This window comes from Penicillium psychrosexuale (genome assembly GCF_028828465.1).
Source record: "Penicillium psychrosexuale strain IBT 29551 chromosome Unknown utg000005l, whole genome shotgun sequence".
Lineage (NCBI taxonomy): Eukaryota > Fungi > Ascomycota > Eurotiomycetes > Eurotiales > Aspergillaceae > Penicillium > Penicillium psychrosexuale.
This window is the reverse complement of record NW_026643190.1, coordinates 77,804-100,360: the sequence shown is the minus strand read 5'-3', so window position 1 is coordinate 100,360 and position 22,557 is coordinate 77,804. Positions and strand designations below refer to the sequence as shown.

General features: G+C 28.8%; 1 protein-coding gene across 1 annotated transcript; it reads left to right on the top strand.

Annotated features, from left to right (window-relative positions):
• Positions 1-153: 153 nt before the first annotated feature.
• Positions 154-559, top strand: N7518_008993 (uncharacterized protein; the record flags this gene model as incomplete). Its single annotated transcript, XM_057189920.1, has 3 exons — positions 154-229; positions 280-374; positions 425-559. 3 exons carry the CDS (start codon positions 154-156, stop codon positions 557-559), a joined length of 306 nt encoding a protein of 101 aa, XP_057037576.1.
• Between the last annotated feature and the right edge of the window lie 21,998 nt (positions 560-22,557).

The window sequence follows — 22,557 nt, the reverse complement described above, 5'->3', positions numbered from 1 at the left end:
AGAAGTGGTGCCGTTATCCTAGATGTTTACACCCAGTGAGTTTAGTTTGAAGAAAATTACGACCATTTAGACTAGTTTAGAACCAATTCTCTTTTACTCTAGACTACCTTCGCCAATACCAATAGGCTTAAGCACCATATTATACGGAAACATATGACTAGTATTGGCGATATTATGACGCGGAGTACTGGTGGTTCTCCTTCTCTGGCTTCGCTCCGGGTGGCAAATGGTAAGTAAAGTAAGCTCGAATATTAGATCTGATCTAGCTAACTAGTTTAGACGATTTCTACGAGCTGATACAGATTCGGTACAAACAACTTCATGCAGTTGAAGAGGAACACCGTCCTGCCCTACCTTTAAAGCGCAATGGCGAAGTAAGTATTGCCCTGAACTAGTCCTGATCTAGTTCCTGATTTCTGAATAGGTTAATGGAACTGAAATGCGTCGTCAACTCCATAAGATGGGTCATACTGGTGCCTGCGTGTCGTGCGAAGCTGAATCTGCCGCCATAGGTAAGTTCCCCCTACCTCTAACCCCTTTCAAACTAGTCCAAATCTAATTTATAACTAATTTAGCTTGCTGTACTCACGCTCGTCGGGATCAGTGTGATTACTTTGAGTATTTCTCTGATGAGGGGATATTGCGGAAGATAAGTTCAAAGAACTGATCCTGACCCAGTTTTGACTACCTTGACCTCGGGGCTTTATCTCTTCTGTCAGAATCTAGGATGAATACTGTTATTTTTCATTCCTGATACAGTTGGGTCACGTGACTGACCAGGCTGGTATTTCTGCAGAAAAACCAACTCAGGTGGTTTTTCGCCCGAAAAACCAGTCCCGCAGTTTTTCGCCCGAAAAACATCCTTTCATTTTGTTTTGTTTGTTTTAATTACTAAGTTGTCCACAAGATTGTCATGTTTTAGGACTATTATCATTTTTAGAGAGTTAGAGAATTTATTAAGATTTTTCTACCATATATACAATCGCCTTACTACCGTTTTTCTGTCAGTTATGAGCCCGGAATCGCTTTAAACTTAACTCTTATAATTTTTCAACCTTTTATCCCATTTTGAATACGCCATTTAGTCAATATTAAGACACCTGGCCACGTATCGGGATACCCCTGAAAAAATAAGACTCAACCCCGAAAGTAACAACAACCAATCACAATTGGAATTAGTTTAGGACTATAATTTAGAAATCATGGCAGACTATCATCCTCTCTCTATAATACCTTCTCGCGTAATTTTAAAGGATTCGACCAATTAGGTACTATAGCTCACAACCATTTAAGCTATTACTCAAACATATAATATTTAGGATTATTATAACCCTAAACTTAAAAAGGAACCAGATCGACCGGTTATACTAATTATACTAAAATAGGAAGATATTAAGAAGGAGTATAGAAATAACTAGTATAATATCTTTAATATTCTAAACGGTAAATACTAAGAAAAGAAGACTACCTACAATAGGGGTCTCTAGGGATTTAATATAGTGGTAAATGCTATTAAGTCGAATGTTCTCCTATCTTATCAGGTATTCCTAACTTAGGATTCTCCTTAGGTACTACTTCGAAATTTATAATAGCGCTATGCTCCTAAGTATAACCCTATATATAGATCGAATCTAAGAGTAGAATAGAATAATCTAGACTAAGGTCTAGACCGGAATATAAATATCGAAAAATGGTTACTAAAATAGGAAACTCTGTATACTTATTATATTACAGCTGAAGTCAGTGAAGTAAAAGATATAGCGATACAGTTCCTATAAGCAATTATAATAATCTTACCGGAATTCTTTACTATAAGACTCAGAGATATACAGTAAAGTCTATCCTAAGAAAAGATATAATAAGAAAGAACTATCGAGTTTAGTAAGCTGTTATCTTACTATAAGACTCAATGGGATAGTACTATTAGCAGATAAGCTATACAAAAAGGTATATTAAAAGCTGTTTTCTCGACCTAGTAAGGATATTAAGAAGCCTAGCTAGTATCTACTAATAAGAATAGTGGAACCGGAAATAGTAAATGAGCTAAATCTATAAATAATATACTATTCTTTAGAAGAAAATGTCCCTATAGATATAGTAGTAAATATAACTACCTAGTATAGAAATACTAGGGGGCCTACCTAGATCTTATTCTAGAAGGGTATACCTAAGATCTAGAATATAAGAAAGCCTAGGATAAAGTAATAAAAGAGGATCCTATGTAGAAAGTATTTATCGATAAAAGACATAAAGAACTAGGAATAGCACCTAAAAAGAATAGAAGTCAGTAAGCGAATGCTATAATCTAAAGCGAAGAATTGGGATTTTTTGTAATAGAAGAAGAAACTCTAGATACTATCTTCTAAATCTACAAAACCATACTAATAAACAAAAGATAGCTAGTCGATACAGGCGCACAAATTTATATTTATAACAATCGCAATCTCTTTATTACCTTCGAAGAAACCAAGAGCATAATCAAGGTTAGTAATACAGCATCAATAGTATGAGACCCCTAGGTATGGAATGCCTAAGGGAATGCTGTATGTAATGGAGGATCGGGAAATAGAGATAGTGATATACGCAGGGTATATTAGAACTAATAGCTGCTTCTCCAAAGAAGCAGCATGCGAGGATAATATACAGGTTTATAGGTCACATGACCCAAGGAGGCTGTGTAGGCAGTACGTATTACTCCTGTCTAGCCCACATTCCCCCACGTACCTAGGATGGGTGCTCCACGCCCTATGACAGGGCTTATACCTTAGGTATCAGCCTTCTTAGTACTAGGGTCCTGATAATATCCCCCTCCTTATAGTATACGGTCTCCGTAGGCTCAGAATAGGAGAAGAATAAAGGAGCAGCTTAGTCCATTAAAACCCATATATCTAAAAACCTCGCAGTAAGGGCAAAAAGGTATGTAGGGAAAGGTATCCAGCCTCAATGCTCTAAAAATATAAAAAATGATATAACAGAAGTATAAACAGAGGGTATAGTACATATAACAAGGTCTATACACAGTGTGGTTACATAACCGCGCTAAGAAATCAGGCAGCTATAGTCTCTAACGAATACAGCATGTTAGTTAGCCTATAAACTTAGGCATCTTATATACATAAGGCCTATAAACTCAGGCATCTTATATATATAAGGTATGGCTAAGTAGTTGTTTACTAGTAAGAGAATACAGTTAGGATAAAGGGAGATACCATACCTATATATAACCAGGGTATACCCCTAGTATCTTCTTCTCTTCTTCAACCTCTTATCTTACTCAATCTATAAGTATACCCAGTTTATTTTTTTATCAAAATTCCATTAATTTAATAGTACTTCTATTAGGATAAAACCATTCTAGTTAGGGTACTACTATTAGTTAGTAAATATAGTAGATATATTCAAATTTGGTAGTATTGCGTTCTATATAGTATACCGAGAAATTTTAACGTTATATCTACCCCTTCCTTATAGGAAACGGCCTCGTTTTCTAGTTTATATACTAACTATATTTATAGTATAGTAATAGTATATCGTTATCCTATACCGCCCTCCTCTAAGGAGGATAAAACTCTACGTCTATAGGTATAGTGCTATTGTATATTAGGCCGCTAGCCTATAACTCTACTACCTTGCCTAGTAACCCCTAAGCCTATTAAGGAACCACTGCCTTACTAGCGGTACTTCTTCCGGCTATAAAGCTACCTAAACCATAAGTATAAGACCCTTATAGGTTATACTAAATATACTTACTATACTTTAGTAAAGTATAGTTATATCCCTATAAGTTAGCTATATTATTATAGGGAGGAATCTATTACTAATAATAATATAGCTTCCTATCGAGATTTAGCCTACTATCTATACCGCTCTCGATATATCGCCTATATCTACTTATATACCCTAAGTATATATTATTGAGCAGAGTATTAAGCGCTTAACCTATATAGCTAATAAGGCTAAAAAGGCCACTACTATTACAGAAGCTATAGAGGTTATAGTAGTTACTAAAGTTATCGCAGCCCTAGAAGTTATGAAAAATATAGGAGATATCTCTAAAGTTAAGGAATTCTTCGATACCCCTATTAGTTTAGTAGAGGAAAGTGTAGTTCCTAATATAGGTATACCTAGCGACACTTTATTTACCCCTATAAACTTAGCCCCTACCTCTTAGGATACCCTGATTATAGAGTCTGTTTTACTGCTCTATAGTATTTTTAATACTATCCTATTAGTATTTAAGTCTAGCTAGGTATACTAACCTTACCTATACCTATATATAAATCCTATTAAGTATAGGGAGTGTAGTACTAATTTTTAATTTATAATTAAAGCTTCTTATATTTTAAGTATATATTTTTAGTCCTTATCTTCTTCGGTATCTTTATAGCTATATTCAACCTAGCTTTATAGTTATTAAGGGCCTTAGTTTCTTTGACCATAGACTACAGTTCCTAGGTTACTTTAATATTATTATAACTATACCACTTAACCAAGTAGGACTTATTCTTCTTACCTTAATAGGATAGGATATATATTGAATAAAAGAGAGGCTGTTTTATATGGTATAAGCAGTAGGATACTAGACCAAAGGGTAAAATGAGTATAATTGTGAAAAGGAGGGTTCTCCTCCGAGATCTATCTTAGTATATGTTTATATAATTGGTATATATGGCTACTGACTACTAATATACCACTAGATATAAGGAATATACAGAAGTACGTTATTTCTGGTTAATATACCCCCCCTAGAAGCTATATTATAGCTCCTAAATTCGTCTTATCTATTGTTAAGCTATCTATCTATCTACTAGATCCTAGATATCTACTAGTCCTAAGGACTAAATAAACTTTTTATAGGATTATACTAGTAGTAACTTAGTAAGCCTATCTGCCTATATATTAGTAGTAGCTACCTACTAGATTAAGATATAGCCGGTATTAACCTCTTAGTATAGCTAATAGTTATAGATATTGATATAGCGAAGCTTAGTTTATAATTATAGTTATTTATAGGTAAGTAAATCAACTATCTATTAGTTATTATAATTAATAATAAGATCGGTCTAGTAGTTAAGATTAACTATATAGAGTAGCCGTTCCTACTATATTACTAACTTTCTAGCCTTAGAGATAGTAAGAAGCTTAGCTTTAGTTATTAAGGTTATAACTATATATTACTTACTAGCCTTCTAATCTATTACTATACCGAATAGTTTATAAAGGAAGCCTTCTAAGCTTTTCTAGTTAGAATAGTTACTAAATAATATATTACTAGAGAAGTAAAGTACTGGTTATTTATATAATAGGTAGTACTTAAGAGCTATATATTATATATTATATAGATATTAGATTAAGCGATTAACTACCTTGTAATACTTAGGTCCTAGGTTAACTAGGAATTTAGTAAGATGATTTACTACCTTTACTATATTAAGATAAGTTATAACCATTAGATAAAGGGCTAAGCTAAGCTTTTATTAATATTTATAGATCTACTCCTTTATTATAATCCCTAAGAACTTAGTTATTTTATTTATAGGAAGTAGGGTTTTATACTTATAACTACTAGTAAGTCTATACTTAGTTACTATTAATAAGATATAAGAATCCTAGTATAACTATAGTTTATGATTTATGGTATCTTAGAGAATATAGATTCTAAGAAACTAGCTTACTTCTCCTATCTTATAAAGCTCCTAGTACTATTTTAGTTCTTCTTTAAGCTAAAGTACTTCCTAGAGCTAAGATCGGTAGTAAATAATAATAATATTATTAATATAGAAGAAGATAATTATTCTATTATAGGTAAAGAGATAAGGATCTTCTAGAATAAAGATAAATCCTAGCTTTTTAAGTACTTAGGTTACTTCCCTTTACTATAGTCTAGGTAACTTTCTAAGTCTATAGAGTACTTTATAAAGCCTCTATAATATACTACTACTTCGAAATCCTTCTAGTATTTAGGTATAGACTATATCGTTAAGATCGCTATTTAGGAATATATTTATAGTATCTATCTAGATTATACTAAGATTAAATACTATAATAAGTATAAAGACTACTTATACTATATAGGCCACTAGTATAGCTATACACTTTTTATTAGAATTAATATTCTATAAGTTATTATAAATATAGATCCTTACTTTCAATTTTATAAGAAAGCTATTACTATTATATTTATATATAAAGACCTAGGTTAACAGTAGTACCTAAATTACCTAGTCTCTAGGTTAAGGTTTAACTTTAAAGGTTCTATATTACTTAATCGATTAGACTTCTAGTCCTACTATAGTAAGGAAGCCTTTATAAAATAGGTAGTTAAGTATATCCTTCTATATCTATAGTTTAGGAGGGAGGTTATCTTAGTAATACTATGGTTCTAGGTATCCTAAGGATAGTATAGTTATGAATATAGTAAGTACTACTATATAGTTATCTTTAGTATTATATATAAGATAACTTACTATATTATAATCTTTATATAGTTTCTACTTACGTTTTCTATAAATAATATTCGATAGGGTGATATCTCTATAGATAGTTCTTCTATACTATTATTATAGGAAGCTTCCTAGTATTTATAGAAAGGGAGACGATTATTATTAGGAGACTACTTACTATATAGCTGCTTACTATATAACTATATACTAGTCTTAGCTATAGTAGACTAGTCTATATATTAGTTTTTTAATTATAAGTCTATATTAATACTCGCGTTCTCTTAGTACCTAAATTTAGACTTAGAATAGTCGGTTAGGAGTGACTAGTAGATATAGTACTACTATTAATAGTATAACTAGTAAGTATAGTACTGCTATTAAGGGTATAACTACCGCTAGGAGTAGTATTCCCTATAGTATCGTTAATTCCTCTTAGGTAGGATATAGTAATCTTAATAGTATTATTAAAGGGGAGACTTACTTACTTAGTAGGAATAGAAGATTAGCTAGGCTTTATAGAAGTAGAGGAAGAGAGGATATACTTAGTATTAGTAATAGCGTTATATACTTACCTAGGGGGTTTAGATTTCTATAGTTATTAGAGCTATCTATTTTTTAGGTAAAAACTAGGCTACCTATTTTTTAGATAAAAATATACTAGTCTTCTATTAGCTAGATAGACCCCGTTTCTTATAATAAAGAAATTTCCTCTATTATTATAGTTACTTCTTCTTCTTCTCTATTTTATATTTCGTTCTAGATTATTAGTATTATACTAACCTAGCGAATTACTTACTCTAGTTCTATATCTAGTTTATCTTTATTAAGTACTTTAGTAAAGTCTATAATCTAGATTCTTAGTGGTTCTATAGGGTAGTTTATAAAGTTAAGATTCTTATTAAAGGTAGTATCCTAAATATACTTACAGCTATTTATATATAAGAACTAGACCTTCTAGATATTACTTACACGAAATCCTATAAGATACCTAATCTCCGCTTAATTATATATTTTATCTAATAAAGGAATTCCTTAGATCCTAATATAGGTATAATACCTATAAACCTTTAGATTTAATAGGTTAATTAGAATAAAGGTACCTATTCCTTATTAGTAGAATTCTTACTAAGGTATAATCTACTTTCCTAAGTTTAATTTTATTAGTAATCTATTAATAATATAGATAGTAGCTTATACTACTTCTAGCTAGAGGTTCTTTAGAAGCTTCGATTCTTAAAGAAGTAACTGTATTCTAGTAATAATCACTCCCTTAGATCACTTAGTAAAACTGTTTTATTCTAGTATACTAACTATAGTCTATTAGGTAATAATCCTGTTTTCTTTTATAAAGTCTATTATCTTTTAATTAATTAATCCTTTATTATTAGAATAGAAAATATAAATTAGTAAATTAAACTATATTTATATTTATAAGATAAATTTAATAATTACCTATTAGTAACCGCTCTTCTTCTTATATATTAAGGCCTAGTGGTATCGGATACTGTTAATATAGAAGTAAGAGATCTACTTATTACTATTATATACTTTAGGGAGTATAATAAGATCGAAATATATCTAACCAAGTAGTCTAAAATTTGTGCCTTAAATATAATAAGAGACTTACTTAGGTATTCTACTAAGCTAGTATATCTTATATAACTCTAGGTTATTTACAGTACTCTTAGTATTTATATATAAGGGTTTTATGATCTAAATACCTTTAACCATTTTAGTAAGCTATTTTATATACTTACTAAATATATAGCTAAGTCGCTAGTACTATCTCTCTGCTATTACTTTTAAGACTAGTAGCTATACTAAATGTTAGGTTATATTAAAAGAGGTTATTATAAATACTACTAGAAATATAAAGTCGGTATATAGGAGTATAAAGAAGTTCCTAATTTCTTCTATTTTTATAAAGGTCTGGCCTATATCTTTATATATAATGGTTAGATTATCGAAATCTACTTTATACCCCCTCTATTTAATCAGCACTACTAAGATAAGATTATAGTAGAAGCTAGGAGAATACTTAATATCATTTAATATAAGATTAATAGGTCGGCTGTAATAGCTAATAGTTTTAATCTAGACTTTACTAGTACTATAGACTTTAGTAAATATATTACTAACCTTTAGCTCTCCTATCTTTTTATAGAATTTAATAAAGAGGCCTTAGTTATTTATAATATATTAGCTAATTACTAAATCAATTAGCTAATAATCCTATAAGGTAGATTATAAGTTTATTAGGAAAGTAGTATCTTCGATAGCTATTAAGTAGTCTTTATTATTTAGATCTACTTCTATAAAGTATACTTAATCTATATCTTCCTCTTCTACTAGTTTAGTTAGAAATTAGTTTATATAGTCCTTTACTTTTCTAGATAACTTATCGACCTTTCCTTATATATTCTTTTAAATATTAGGATTAGGTTTCTAACTAGGTAGGTATACTACCTTAACTAGGTATAGATATATACCGAAGTAATGGTTTTCTCTATATATATAAGTTAGGAGAGATATCGATATCTTCTTTCCCTTTATAGTTATAGTGGTCGTTATAGTTATAGTCGCTGGTTTTTTAGCTTCCCCTTAATCCCTAAGAGTTATAAAAGCAGCCTATAGTACCTTTAGCTTTAATAACTTCTTCTAGTTAAAGAGCGATTGTTCTAAACAGTATATATTTATTATACTAGTAAATATATATTTTCTATTTTATTTAAAGACCTTCTAGTACTAATAGTAATAGAATTAAGGCTTAATAGAATTAAGTACTATTAAGAAATTGTAGATTATATTTTAGTTATTAGTTATAAAGCTTACTTTTATAGCTATATATTCTATATAGAGATTCTCTAATTTTATTAACTAGCTATTAATTACTATATCTTTAATTAGTATTATTACTATGATTATCTACTATCTCCTAATAATCTAGACCTACTTTATATCTATATAAGAGAAATGTGATTATAGGGTAGCTAGTAGCTTACTAGTCTCCTATACTTCGACTATTAGATTCTAGATCTTAATAGTAAGTATATTCCTTATTCTCTCTGAGACCTTATTAAGTACTAGTTTAATTATCTTATACTTAGATAGATTATTATTATAGTCTTTCTAATTATTATTATAATTAAGTTAGCTATTTATTATTAATCGACTTATTATATTATAATTATACTTTTTATTGTTTTTATTTAGTTAAATTAGCTTTATAGGTAGGGTAGGCCGCTTTTCTTTACTAATATTTAGGTTAATATAATCCTAAATATTAAGATTTTTAGTAATTATCTCTACTTATATAAACTAGGTTTACTATTAGGTTAAGTTCCTTAGAATAATATATACTCTAGGTATACTCGAGACCTATTCGGTAATCTTACTAGGATTGTTATAAAGGAATAATATCTCGTTTTCTATAGCTTTCTTATATAAGTTGGTAGAGGATAGATAGGAAGTACTAGGTAAGTAAAAGTACTTCTGTGCTTAGGGGTATAGTAGCTTATAGAGTAGACCGCGGTAGTATTTAATTACAATTGATATACTAGTGAACCGGGCTTATAACTATTAAACAAAAGAGAGGCTGTTTTATATGGTATAAGCAGTAGGATACTGGACTAAAGGGTAAAATGAGTGTAATTATGAAAAGGAGGGTTCTCTTCTGAGATCTATCTTGGTATATATTTACATAATCGGTATATGTGGCTGCTGACTACTAATATACCACTAGATATAAGGAACGTATAGAAGTACGTCATTTCTAGTCAATAATACATTCGATCTTATACTCTACCTAATTATCAATCTTAATTAGTTTAGGAGCGTTATCATTAGTCAGAGTATTACTATAATATAATTCTAATACTAATATATAGTATATTAGGTATAGTAATCTAAAATAGGGAGATAGATATAGCTTATATACTTATATACCGACCTTCTTAAGAATTAGAAATAGACCTAGTATTTTATAATCTAGTTTCTTACTCAGCCTACCCGTTTCTATATTCTTACTCTTAAGATATATCTAATTACTAACCTTAAAGGATTTATCTATATAGTATTTATCTATATAATGCTTTATTGACTCTTTTACCTTAGTAAGTCACTCTTTTATAAAGCCCCTTATTTCTTAGATTTCCTATACCCTCTGCGTAGTATCTATATAGTACTCCTTAGGGTACTCTTTAATACTATCTTAGATAGATAGGTTATAATCTATTAATACTTTATATAGTGACTTTCTAGTCATACTATAAGTTATTATATTATATATAAATGCCGCGATAGATAGCTAGTATACCTAGTTATCTTACTCCTAGTTAATATATAACTGAAGGAAATACTCTAATACCTGATTTTAGCGTTTAGTTTAGCTATTAGTTTATAGGTAGAATATAGTAGATAACTAGCGCTTAACTATAAGGAGAAAACAGAAGGTTAACTAGAACTAGCTGGTAAATAGGCTACCCCTATTACTTACTAGGTTCTCTAGTATACCGAAGATTAGAATCATATATTTATATAATAAATCTACTAACTTAGGTATATCAATTTCTTTTATATAAGGAAGATAAAGGGTATACTTTATAAATATATCTACTAAGATAAGTACTATATTATATATCTTACTATTCTATTGCGATAGAGGTATTCTAGTAATAAAATCTATACTAAGCTACTTACTAGGCCTCTTAGGTACCGGTAGTAGCTATAATAATCTATATAGCTTATACCTATAAACCGAATTATATTAATAACTTATATAGTTATATATATACTCCTTTATATCCTTTATAATTCTATACTAATAGAACTTATACTAGATAACTTCGAGGGTACGTTTACTAGTATAATAGCCCCCCTAGGGGTTATTATAGTATATCTTTATGATTTTATATAAGATCGCAGTCTCTCTTAAGATATAAACGCAGTTATTAAACCTAAGTAGCCTATCTAGCGTTAATCCCTAGGGTATATTACTTAGCTTTTATTTACTAATACTATCTTCCTCTATTTTTATATAGATATCCTATAATATTAGATCGCGATCCTACGTTATATAGAGTAATTCTACTATAGAGTTCTTTAGTACTAGTATATATACTATTTTACCTTAAAAAGCTCTTATAGCTATTAGGTATAGTACTAGGGGGTCTAGAATTCCTATATTACCGGTAGTATAATACTTATCTATAATACTTATATTATAGGTATTATATACTATATTACTATAGTCCTCTATTATACTATATAGATAATTAGATTTAAGTACTAATATTATATTAGCTATCCTTATAGAGATATATAATTTTAGGTCTAGTATCACTATAACCCTATATATTAGGGTAGATTATAACCTTTATACTACTTCTTTATTATTACTAAGACTCTTTCGCAGCTTTTCCTAAAGAGTAGGTAAAAGCGAGTTCTCTAAGAACTCTCCCTCTTTAGATATATAGTCTAGTTGGTAACTAGGTATATTAGTAGGATTTAAGGTTCCTAAGTAGTACTTAATAATAAAGTTAAATATAGTAAGCTTCTCCGCCTACCTTACCTAACGCCTAGTTAACTCCTTTATAGTTATAAAGTATTATAGGTTAGTATAATTAGATAGTACTAATATAAGGAATTTACTACCCTTAAGATAGTATCTCTAATACTTAAATAACTTAATAATTGTAAGTAGTTCTAAATTATACGTTTTATAGTATATTTTAGTACTAATTATCTTTCTAGACTAGAAAGTAATTAGGTACTAGCGACCCTTAGAATCTAGCTATATAGTAATTGCCGCTATAGTAAATCCTAAAGTATCTAGCTTAATTTATATAGGCTTCTCTAGGTCGAAGTAGAATAATATAGGTATACTTAAGAAGTATTTTTTTATTTCTTTAAAAGCTACCCTTACTTTAGGTATAAAGATAAAGCCTTACTTTTAATAATTTATACCCTTCTTCTTTAGAGTACCCTTTATTAACTTAGATAGGGGTACGGCGATATATAAGTAATTCTTAATAAATCGCTAGTAAAAATTACTAAAGCTAATGAATTATTATATATCATATAAGTATTACAGTTCTAGCTATTCTAAGATAGTATAAATCCTCTCTAGCTCTATATATATACCCTTAGGTATAATAAGAAAGCTAAAGAAAGCTACTAACTTTATATAGAAGGTATATTTCGACATTTTTATATATAACTTATATATATATAGTCTATCTAGTACCTTATATATATTATATATATACTACTCCTTAGTTTATAAATAAATAAGGATATCGTTAAGATATATAATATAGTAGATATTGAGTAGGTTACTTAATACTCTATTAATATATAACTAGAATATTATAGGTATATTCGCTAATCTAAATAGTATAACTATATACTTAAAATAACTATATTAGGTCTAGAACGTAGTTTTCTATTCGTCACCCTTATAAATTCAGATATAATAATATATATCTTTTAAATCAAGCTATATAAAGATCTTTATACTAGATAGCTAATCTATAGTCTTACTAATTAGTAGTAGAGGATACTAATTCTTAAGAGTTAATATATTAAGTCCCTAGTAATCTATATATAGACGTAACCCTCTATCCTTCTTTAGTATAAATAAAATAGGTATACCCGCTAGGCTCTATAACAGCCTAATCTAGCCTTTCTTAATATATTCTTTAATATAATCTTAAAGTACTATAAGTTCTATCTTAGAAAGAGGGTAGATTAGCTTATAGGGAATTTATTTACCTACTTCTATTTCGATAGTATAATTATACTTATTACTCTCTAGTAACTTCCCTATCTCTTTAGGATTAAAGATATTAGCCTAGTCTAAATACTAGATAGGTAAAGCTTTCTCTGTACCCTATACTATAGTAAAGAGTAGGATAGGCTTACCTTTTATAATCAGATAAGGATATACTATAAGTATAAGGGCCCTATAGAGGATCTCTTATATAAAGGCCGCTATAGTTATCTTTTCAATCTTCTTACTAGATAGGCGATAATACTATACCTGGTTTTTCTAATTAATATTAGGATTAATAGATTTTAGCTAGTTATAGCTAATAATTATATTATAACCTATTATCTTAACTACTTTATAGGAAAGTATATAGTTATATACTATACCCCTACTATCTTATAGCTTACTATTTAGCTTATAAGAGCTATAGGAGTAGACTATATAACTGTCTATAGCTATAACGGGTTTCGGGGGGCCTATATCTATATATAGAAGGTACTATTTAACCTAGTTCTAACTAATAAAGGTTTTCTTAGCCCTACTATCTATTAGTATCTATATAGTTTACTCCCTATTATTAGTTTTAATACTAACTTTATAAGTAAAAGTAAGTTCTGATTCTTACTTAATACTATTAAGCCCTAACGCTACTAATACTATAAGCGCTAGGGTACTTAGTTTTTTAATTACAAATCCCCCTTAGTCTCTTTATAGGTATCTATATAGTAACCTAGTTTTCTATACTTAAAGTAGCTACTATAAGGGATACTATTAGGGTTTATTTTTTATTCGTTATACTTATACTTCTTATCGGGTTTTTTGCCCTACTTATCCTTACCTTTATTTTTAGACTTATCCTTACGTTTCTTTATACCTAATATAAATAAGGTATAAGAGCTAAGACTAGTATCTAGGCTTAGATCTATTTTAGTAGTATTATTCTTACTACTACTAACGCTTTTCTCTTTCTATATATAAAGTACTTTTTACTAGTTAGGGATTTAGCTTTCTACTATAGAAAGGTATCCGATATATACTTTATACATTTCTAGCTTAGTAGGCTATTTTAATAACTTAGTATAAATAGTATCGATTACTTTAGCCTAGAGGTACTCCTTCTAGTACTATTAACTGTATAGGTACTTTAGGTAATAATAGATAGTATTAAGCTATATTATAAATATCTATATAGATTAATATTACTTCTACTATAGAGTACTATACTCTAGTATACTATCTTAGTAGATATTTTAAGGATCGTTTATAAGATATAGGTAGAAGTCCTAGAAGTCTTACTAGGTAGTAGGCTCTTTAAATATCTTTATATAAGACTGCTAATTATTATTCCTCTAGTTATCTAGTTATTTGACTATAGCCTCTACCTTATATAGGCCGAAATTATACTATTACTAGTACTTATCGAAGTATAACTAAAGTTGGTTAATAAAGGTATAGTATTCCTAGGTTATATTTCTATAGAATAGTTTAACATTTATAGGCTCTCTTAGTATATAAATATAGTATTTTTCTATGACCTATAGTATAATACGGTTATTTGTACTTATTAGAGTAAGAGGCTTCGCTTACTCTAGGATTTCTAATTCTATAAGGAGGTTTTAGTATTCCTCTCTTACCTTAGCTTCTTTAACTCGTTTCCTTAGTTAATTAAGTATTAATAAGGATAGGTTCGCAGGGTACTATACTAGTATTAGATCTAGTAGTATAGTGTTTTCCTATATTAACTCTAAGGTATCTATAAGAGGATAGTTTACAGTAGGAGGAAGGGTTTAATTAGTTAAAGCCTATTTGTTAGGCTGTAGTATTATAGGAAGTCCCTGCGACCGTATATTATAAGGGTTCGATATAGTACAAATAAGGGGTAGTCTCTATTGGGTAATCTAAGTATTTAAGAGCTATTAGAACTATAAGACCCCTAGGTATAGAATGCCTAAGGGAATGCTATATATAATAGAGGATTAGGAAATAGAGATAGTGATATACGTAGGGTATATTAGAACTAATAGCTGCTTCTCTAAAGAAGTAGTATATAAGGATAATATACAGGTTTATAGGTTATATGACCTAAGGAGGCTATATAGGTAGTATACATTACTCCTATCCAGCCTACATTCCCCCACATACCTAGGATAGGTACTCCACGCCCTATAACAGGGCTTATACCTCAGGTATCAGCCTTCTTAGTACTGGGGTCCTGACAAATAGTTACTAGAATTAGAAAAGTCGAAATCAATAGTATTAATCCAGTTACTAATCAGATAAAGAAAATGACTTTATATAACGCTAAGTACTCTCCAAATTTCCATATAAACCTTATTACTTATAACCTTATATTTAAGAAGACTAGTACTTTCCTGAATTTTAAAAAGAACTGGATTAAGAAGAATAGAATCCCGCTATATAAAACATATAAGGAATAGAATCTCTTATAGTTATCTTAACCTCTGGGTTTTTGGTTAGGGTTTAAAATCCCTAAAATATAAAATGGTTTATTAGTACTTACTATATTAAAAAGATCAGAAAAAGAACTAAAATCCGAAGCCTTACTTAAAATATGGTATAGACAACTAGGCTATATTAGAAAAAAGAGAATTAAAAAACTCTCTAAGATAACAGAAGGTATAATAATTACTAGAAGTAACCCTAAGAATTAGGTATATAAAGCTTACCAGCTAGCAGATATACTAAAGTAGATATCTTAGAGAAGAATTGGTATAACCTATAGTATACTAGGATATATATATTTCGATCTAGTATAGAATCAGCTAGTATAGAATAGATATATTTAGTTAATATATTTTTACCTTAATAGAATTAAATACTACTTTGTATTTATATATATTAAGAAAAATGACTATTAAATAGTAGTTAGGAAATTCATCGCTCTAGTTAAGAACTAGCTAAATATTAGGATCAGAGTTTTCTACTATAATAATAAATAGAGTGTAGGTAATAAGGTAGAAAATATAATTAAAGCCGAAAGGTATATTATTAAATACTTACTACTAGACCTACTAGAAATAAATAGCCCTACAGAGAGATTAGGAGGGGTAATTATTAAAATAGTAAGAACCTTTATTAATAATACTAATCTTCTAAAAACTATATAGACAGAAGCGGTATATATAGCGGTATATATTATAAATAGGGTACTAATAAAGATTGAAAACCAATAGGTTATACTATGGTTAGAACTTATAAAACTTACTATACCTAATAGGATCAAGTACTAAAGGATTAACCTATTAAACCTTAGGGTATATAGGTACTTAGTATACTCACAAATTATTGATTCTAAATGTATCTAATCCGAAAAAATGGTACCTTATACAGAAATTAGCTATCTAGTAGGATATATATCGAAGAACCTATATAGAATTTAGTTCCTATATAAAGGTAGCAAGAATAGAAGAGTTAATATCGTAAGGGATACTATATTTAATAAATCTCGATAATATAAATTATCAGAGAAGCTAGAATTTAAAGATACGATTAGTATAATCACCGATAGTATAGAGAAAATATACTGGCCTATAGTACTGATAATAGACCAAGCTTAAGCTAAGCTAGGAAGTTAGATACAAATACTACTATCAGTTACTAAAATAGCTCTTTATAATAATACTAAGTATACCCAGTAAGGCATTAATCCACATAGGGATAACTAATAAGTTAATAATAAGGATAATTGTCAAGATAATTATAATAATGATCAATAGAGAGATAATAGAGAGAGAGAGTTATAATAAGAAGAAAATAGGAGATAGTAAATACCTATTACTATATAAAAGGAATCATCTAATCTACTACCAACCCCGATATCAAATAAACCGAGGGATCGGGTAAGAGAGCATATACTAGGATCCTTCCTAGTAGATATCCCTTTACCAATATCACCACCTTTGTAAGCAAGATCATTAAACCAACCTTTATTTCTATCAACATTACCATTACTAAGACTAATTCAATCATTATCATCGTCGGAAATACAGAGATAGGCAAGAAATACCATCTCAATAATACCAGATCCTATCTCAGTTATACCATCAATTGAATCTAGGGGGGAGGCACAAATAGGAGATAAGAATAATCATAATAATCCTATCTCAGAAAGTAAGCTTCAACTATAACGTAAGCTTAAATAGACCCCAATACCATAGAATAAAGAGATATCATTATCTCAATCCTTATTAGCCTAGCCAGATTACAGGAGACCAAGATCAGATAGAATCGACCCCGCTAATATTATTACTAGGACTAGATCTAGAAAGAACAGGGATTATAGGATATATATAATACTAGAAGAAGAAGAACCGCCTGAATTAATTTATATATTCTTAACTAGGATGAATAAGAGGTTTAAAAGAAAAGAAAGACCTTATAAAGATCAACTTCCTCTACTACCATAAAATTAGGTAGAATTAAAAAACCATGCTTATATAAAAGAATTTAAAGTAGTAGTAGAATTTAAGATTAAAACCCTACGAAGAAAAGAAACCTTCTCTTAGGTCCTAATACCGAATATAAAAGGTATATAGATACTACCCCTAAAGTAGGTTTTTATATATAAATTTAATATAGATAGTATACTTGAAAAGTTTAAAGCGCGGATCTATATATAAGGAGATCTTTAATAGATAATAATAGATAAGAAAAGAGCTGCTATACTAGTAGTCAAAACTATAAGAGCTATCTTTATACTTATAGTAGTATTCGACCTCGATATAAAATAAAGAGATATAGTTAATATATTTTTAAACTTAATCCTATAAAGCGAGGTATATATATATTACCTACTAGGATTTAAAATTTTAAATAAGTACTAGATACTATATAAAGTATTATATAGTCTAAGAATAGCACTAAGGCTATGGCAGTAAGAAGTAACACGTGTTCTTATTAAGCTAGGATTAATTCTAGTACCAGAAGATCCCTATATTTTTATAATAATTAGTATTATTATTTTCTTCTATATAAACGATATCATTATTATCAACTACCTAAAGTATACTAACTAAGTAATATATTTAGATTAATAGATAAAAAAACACTAGGAACTATATAAGCTAGATACTAGCTAGTTTCTTAATATCCATATTTTATAAGATAGAGACTAGAAGAAGCTTTAGCTATACCAAGACAGCTATATTAAAAGTATAGCGTTAAAATATAATCTAATTACTAGCTAGAAAATTGATTCTCTAATAAGTATTAAGCTATTAGAACCATTTAATAGAGTTACCATACTAAGCTAGATTTATAGATACTAAGCTAAAGTTAGATTTATATAATATATAACCACTATCTTAAGACTAGATATTACAAAAGTAACTGGAAAAGCAGCCGAATTCTTACTAAACCCTAGTCCTAAATATATGTTAAACAAAAGAGAGGCTGTTTTGTATGGTATGAGTAGTAGGATACTGGACCAAAGGGTAAAATAAGTATAATTGTGAAAAGGAGGGTTCTCCTCTGAGATCTATCTTGGTATATATTTATATAATTGGTATATGTAGCTGCTGACTACTAATATACTACCAGATATAAGGAATATACGGAAGTATGTTATTTCTAGTTAATATACCTCCCTAGAAGCTATATTATAGCTCCTAAATTCGTCTTGTCTATTATTAAGCTATCTATCTATCTACTAGATCCTAGATATCCACTAGTCCTAAGGACTAAATAAACTTTTCGTAGGATTATACTAGTAGTAATTTAGTAAGCCTATCTACCTATATATTAGCAGTGGCTACCTACTAGATTAAGATATAGCTAGTATTAACCTCTTAGTATAGCTAATGGTTATAGATATTGATATAGCGAAGCTTAGTTTACAATTGTAGTTATTTATAGGTAAGTAAATCAACTATCTATTAGTTATTATAATTAATAATAAGATCGGTCTAGTAGTTAAGATTAATTATATAGAGTAGCCGTTCCTACTATATTACTAACTTTCCGGCCTTAGAGATAGTAAGAAGCTTAGCCTCAGTTATTAAGGTTATAACTATATATTACTTATTAGCCTTCTAATCTATTACTATACCGAATAGTTTATAAAGGAAGCCTTCTGAGCTTTTCTAGTTAGAATGGTCGCTAAATAATATATTACTAGAGAAGTAAAGTACTAGTTATTCGTATAATAGGTAGTACTTAAGAGCTATATATCATATATTATATAGATATTAGATTAAGCGATTAACTACCTTATGATACTTAGGTCCTAGGTTAACTAGGAATTTAGTGAGATAATTTACTGCCTTTACTATATTAGGACGAGTTATAACTATTAGATAAAGGGCTAAGCTAAGCTTTTATTAATACTTATAGATCTACTCCTTTATTATAATCCCTAAGAACTTAGTTATTTTATTTATAGGAAGTAGGGTTTTATACTTATAACTACTAGTAAGTCTATACTTAGTTACTATTAATAAGATATAAGAATCCTGGTATAACTATAGTTTATGATTTATAGTATCTTAGAGAATATAGATTCTAAGAAACTAGCTTACTTCCCCTATCTTATAAAGCTCCTAGTACTATTTTAGTTCTTCTTTAAGCTAAAGTACTTCCTAGAGCTAAGATCGGTAGTAAATAATAATAATATTATTAATATAGAAGAAGATAATCATTCTATTATAGGTAAAGAGATAAGGATCTTCTAGAATAAAGATAAATCCTAGCTTTTTAAGTACCTAGGTTACTTCCCTTTACTATAGTCTAGGTAACTTTCTAAGTCTATAGAGTACTTTATAAAGCCTCTATAATATACTACTACTTTGAAATCCTTCTAGTATTTAGGTATAGACCATATTATTAAGATTGCTATTTAGGAATATATTTATAGTATCTATCTAGATTATACTAAGATTAAATGCTATAATAAGTATAAAGACTACTTATACTATATAGGCCGCTAATATAGCTATATACTTTTCGTTAGAATTGATATTCTATAAGTTACTATAAATATAGATCCTTACTTTTAATTTTATAAGAAAGCTATTACTATTATATTTATATATAAAGACCTAGGTTAACAGTAGTACCTGAATTACCTAGTCTCTAGGTTAAGGTTTAACTTTAAAGGTTCTATATTACTTAATCGATTAGACTTCTAGTCCTACTATAGTAAGGAAGCCTTTATAAAATAGGTAGTTAAGTATATCCTTCTATATCTATAGTTTAGGAGGGAGGTTATCTTAGTAGTACTATAGTTCTAGGTATCCTAAGGATAGTATAGTTATAAATATAGCGAGTACTACTATATAGTTATCTTTAGTATTATATATAAGATAACTTACTATATTATAATCTTTATATAGTTTCCGCTTATATTTTCTATAAACGATATTTAATAGGGTGATATCTCTATAGATAGTTCTTCTATACTATTATTATAGGAAGCTTCTTAGTATTTATAGAAGGGGAGATAATTATTATTAGGAGACTACTTACTATATAGCTACTTACTATATAACTATATACCAGTCTCGGCTATAGTAGACTAGTCTATATATTAGTTTTTTAATTGTAAGTCTATATTAATACTTATATTCTCTTAGTACCTAAATTTAGACTTAGAATGGTTGGTTAGGAGTGACTGGTAGATATAGTACTACTATTAATAGTATAACTAGTAAGTATAGTACTACTATTAAAGGTATAACTACCGCTAGGGGTAGTATTCCCTATAATATCGTTAATTCCTCTTAGGTAGGATATAGTAATCTTAATAGTATTATTAAAAGGGAGACTTACTTACTTAGTAGGAGTAGAAGATTAGCTAGGCTTTATAGAAGTAGAGGAAGAGAGGATATACTTAGTATTAGTAATAGTATTATATACTTACCTAGGGGGTTTAGATTTCTATAGTTATTAGAGCTACCTATTTTTCGGGTAAAAACTAGGCTACCTATTTTTTAGGCGAAAATATACTAGTCTTCTATTAGTTAGATAGACCCCGCTTCTTATAATAAAGAAATTTCTTCTATTATTATAGTCGCTTCTTCTTCTTCTCTATTTTATATTTCGTTCTAGATTATTAGTATTATACTAACCTAGCGAATTGCTTACTCTAGTTCTATATCTAGTTTATCTTTATTAAGTACTTTAGTAAAGTCTATAATCTAGATTCTTAGTGGTTCTATAGGGTAGTTTATAAAGTTAAGATTCTTATTAAAGGTAGTATCCTAAATATACTTATAGCTATTTATATATAGGAACTAGACCTTCTAGATATTACTTATACAAAATCCTATAAGATACCTAATCTCTACTTAGTTATATATTTTATCTAATAAAGGAATTCCTTAGATCCTAATATAGGTATAATACCTATAAACCTTTAGATTTAATAGGTTAATTAGAATAAAGGTACCTATTCCTTATTAGTAGAATTCTTACTAAGGTATGATCTACTTTCCTAAGTTTAACTTTATTAGTAATCTATTAATAATATAGATAGTAGCTTATACTACTTCTAGCTAGAGGTTCTTTAGAAGCTTCGATTCTTAGAGAAGTAACTATACTCTAGTAATAATTACCCCCCTAGATTGCTTAGCGAAACCGTTTTATTCTAGTATACCGACTATAGTCTATTAGGTAATGATCCTATTTTCTTTTATAAAGTTTATTATCTTTTAATCAATTAATCCTTTATTATTAGAATAGAAAATATAAATTAGTAAATTAAACCACATTTACATTTATAAGATAAACTTAATAATTGCCTATTAGTAACCGCTCTTCTTCTTATATATTAAGGCCTAGTAGTATTAGATACTATTAATATAGAAGTAAGAGATCTACTTATTATTATTATATACTTTAGGGAGTATAATAAGATCGAAATATATCTAACTAAGTGGTCTAAAATTTGTGCCTTAAATATAATAAGAGACTTACTTAGGTATTCTACTAAGCTAGTATATCTTATATAACTCTAGGTTATTTATAGCGCTCTTAGTATTTATATATAAGGAGGGTTTTATAATCTAAATACCCTCGACTATTTTAGTAAGCTATTCTATATACTTACTAAATATATAGCTAAGTCGCTAGTACTATCTCTCTACTATTACTTTTAAGATAAGTAGCTGTACTAAATATTAAGTTATATTAAAAGAGGTTATTATAAATACTACTAGAAATATAAAGTTAGTATATAGGAGTATAAAGAAGTTCCTAATCTCTTCTATTTTTATAAAGGTCTAGCCTATATCTTTATAGATAATGGTTAGATTATTGAAATCTGCTTTATACCCCCTCTATTTAATTAGCGCTATTAAGATAAGATTATAGTAGAAGCTAAGAGAGTAC